This window comes from Corvus brachyrhynchos, unplaced genomic scaffold (genome assembly GCF_000691975.1).
Source record: "Corvus brachyrhynchos isolate BGI_N302 unplaced genomic scaffold, ASM69197v1 scaffold555, whole genome shotgun sequence".
Taxonomy (NCBI): domain Eukaryota; kingdom Metazoa; phylum Chordata; class Aves; order Passeriformes; family Corvidae; genus Corvus; species Corvus brachyrhynchos.
The window spans coordinates 234,170-237,492 of NW_008238357.1; the positions used below are offsets into that span (position 1 = coordinate 234,170).

Here is a 3,323-nt window from a genome sequence, read left to right on the forward strand (position 1 = left end):
CCACACTGCTCCCTCACCCCTAGGTCAGGCAGTGGCCTTCAGCTGCCTGAGCTGGGCTTTACTGTGCTGGCCTCTGCCCCTCTAAAACCCTGATAGTCACTGTCCCCTGTGCACCAGGAGAAGCCTCTGGCATGGTCCTGCCAGGCTGTGACACCTCTCCTGCCCTGCTGAGCCCCAAGGGAAGTCACAGCCCCGGAGCTGTCACCAGCCAGGGCTGGGTTTCCTGCCCTGTCGTCACCACACCACCCAATTTCCCGTTTATCCCAGCCCAGTCCAGACTCCACCGCAGCTGGAGGGATCCCCCTGCCCCAGGGCGCTCCTGCCCTGCTCCTGGGGGTGCCCAGAGCCCTCTCTCCCCCTTCCCCAAAACCAGACACGGACACAGCGGTGACACTGAACTATTGACCTTTTTATTTCTATCAGCTACTGCAGCTCTACATTCCCTCCCCCACTGTCCTTCCTCCCTCCTCCTGACAGTGAGGGAGCTGAGGACTGCAGCGGCAGCGCATCATTTTAAAGCTTAGTATTAAATATTAAATATTCTTTCATTTATGTTTACATTACTTTGTCAAGGAAAACAAAACAAAACAGGACAATTAAAACTTTAAATTACATGAGTGTGTGCCCGTGCCTGGGGCTGCCCCAGCCAGGCACTGCCATGGGGGATATGCAGAACTCCTGGTGCGTGAGGAGCAGGATGTGCTCGGCTGTGCAGGAGCAGGGAGCTGTTCCCTGTGCTGCCAGAGCAGCAGGTGATCCCGGTGCAGCTAAAACACTGTCTGGAGGAGGCGGGAGTCCCCCTGCAGCCCCAGCGCAGTGCGTGGGGAAGGGGGTGAGGATTTGGTCAACAACTTTGCTGAAGGATTTATCAGTTTCTTATTTTTTTGTTTCTTTAAAAAAAAAAAACCAAGAACCCCAAATGGTTTTGAGTCTTCCTTTGATTTTAGCAAAGACAAGAGTTTAAAAAGCACTTAGGAAGCTTGTACTAAAACCAGGTGCTCTCAGAGGAGAGAGTCGTCTGTGCACCCCCCTTCCAGGCCGTAGCGGAATTCCTGCAGGTTGGACACCCCATAGAAGTGGACAAAGGCTGCAGCCACCACCAGCACGTGGAAGATCTGATGAGACTGGAACTGCAGGGAAGCAAAAAAGCCTTTAGACAAGACCAAAGAGGACAGGAACACTGTCAACACCTCCTCCTGTTCTTCCTCGCTGCTCCAGGACTGTCCTCTGCCCTCTGCTCCCCGCTCTGTCGCTCCCAGCAGTGATTCCCACCCTGTACTTTGCCCTGCCCATGCCAACACCTGTTCAAGGTCTGCCTGCCAGCATGTGCTGAGGCACAGCAGGACACCCCCAGCCTCCAGCCACTCAGTGCCCCCTCTCCTGACCCCAGAGCTGCCCCCAGACACCCCGTTCACCCCCACACTCACCCAGATGTCAAACTTGCCCGGGAAGAAGCGCTCAGGGATGCGGGCGGCGTAGAGCCCAGCGCCCGTGATGTACATCACGGCCATGAGGAAGAACCAGCCCATCTGCCCCACCGTGGTGGCCTTCACAAAGCCCTCGGCGATGGTGAAGTGCATGGTGGGCACGACGCCGCTCAGCCCCAGCCCCAGGAACACGCCTGTGGCCCAGAGAGGAGGTCAGGGAAAGGAGCTCAGTGTGGAGGGGGAGCTGCTCCTCCCACCAACTCCCCTTGATCCCTCATCCTGTGTTAAGGAAGCAGCTTTTCTTCATTGGATTCATAGAATATCCCGAGCTGGAAAGGACCCATAAGGATCATTGTGTCCAACTCCTGGCCCTGCACAGGAGACCCGCAAACAATCCCACCCTGTGCCTGAAAGCTTTGTCCAAACACTCCTTAAACTTCTCCAATCCTCGTGGCCCTTATCCTTCACAAAACGGGGGATCCACAGCTCCACATCCCAGGCAAAGCACCCCTGTGCTTGCTGGGTGAATCCACCCAGTATTTCTTATGCAGGGCTGCAGCAGCTCCCACTCCTGGCTATGGGAATGGGCATTTTGGAAGGTGCCAGCCCTTTGGACTGCACCAGGAACACAGCCACCCCTTCCAGGAAAGTAATTTCTTGGAGCTCCTGAGGAAGGAGCTCAGCAGCAGCTGAAATGTTCAACTCTGGCCTCTGCTGAGTTGGCAGAGAACAAGTGGCACAACAGTGACACTGGCCTGGAGAGGCTCTGGATGGCACCCAGCTGGATCTTGCTCGTCCTGGGGGCACAGGATGCAGTGGGGAGGAGCCATGGGGATGTGAGTCCTGCCTGTCCCCTGCCCTCATCTGAGGGCTCTCAGGTGGCCTCTGGCTCAGCGTGGTCTCTCCTCACTCATGTAGCCAAGACAGTGCTCCAACAGACATTTGCTTCAGGACCCCTGGGAGCTGGGGAGGGACGTGTCTTCTGGTGTTCAGAGAGGCTGATGGGACCTGCTGTGGGGGTAAATTGGGGTGTGGGGCTGGAGGCAGCCCCCCACTCCACCCCCAGGAAGGCAGGGACCAGCCAGCGTGTCCCTGGCAGGGAAGAGCTCAGGGATGCCTTCCTCCTGTGCCCTAGCTGCCGGTTCCTGCTGCCACTGCTTCCCAGGGAAGGCGGAAAAGGCACAGCCCCAGCCTGCCCAGGGCTATCCTTAAACTCCAAACCCCAGGCTCTGCTCAGGAGATGAATCCCCAGCACAGCAAGAGAAGGCAGGAGGCCGCTCCCTGCAGTGCTGTGCTGCTCAGGGGGAATGAACCCACCAGATGCCCAGAGTCTTTCCCAAATGGAATCTGCCCAAAGTGCCTCCCAGGACTCGGGGGAGGAGGGAGCTCCTACCTGCTCTGGTCTGCCTGTGCTTGGGCGTGGCAAATCGGTCCCACTGTGCCACGATGATGGCAGAGATACCCAAGACACAGACGATGGAGAGGTAGATGAGTCTTGGCTGTGGGGAGCAGTAGAATGAGTAGTAGAGCCATGGGACGAAGCTCCCCATGATCAGCAGTGCAATTCCTGAATAATCCAACCTGCAGCCAGGATGCAACGACAGAGAGCCACAGGTGAGCCCCAAAATCCACCCTCTCCATATGTGGGAACTCCCCAGCCTGCACCTGAGTGCAGTCACAGGCAGGAGGGGCGTGCTGGGGTCCCATCAGGGCCAAGTGCGACAGGAGGAAGGGCCTGGGCATGTAGGAATGCTGAGGAGGGGCAAGAGGGGGCTGGAGCTCAAACCACCAGGAACAAATCCGTGAGCACATGGATCTGTGATCCTCCACTCATCTCACCACCAAAACATAGCACTTGCACTTCCCCCACTGCCTTCCCAGGAACATGAGGGCATT

General features: G+C 57.2%; 1 protein-coding gene across 1 annotated transcript in view; it reads right to left on the reverse strand.

The window, feature by feature from the left end:
* Positions 1-388: 388 nt before the first annotated feature.
* Positions 389-3,323, reverse strand: part of ADIPOR1 (adiponectin receptor 1) — a 6,177-nt gene continuing 3,242 nt past the window's right edge. Inside the window, exons 4-6 of the mRNA XM_017735521.1 lie at positions 2,821-3,008; positions 1,428-1,621; positions 389-1,130 (exon numbers count right to left, since the gene is read on the reverse strand). Of these exons, the coding sequence (XP_017591010.1) occupies positions 1,002-1,130; positions 1,428-1,621; positions 2,821-3,008 (511 nt within the window). The 3' untranslated portion in view covers positions 389-1,001. The remainder of the gene's footprint in view (positions 1,131-1,427; positions 1,622-2,820; positions 3,009-3,323) is intronic.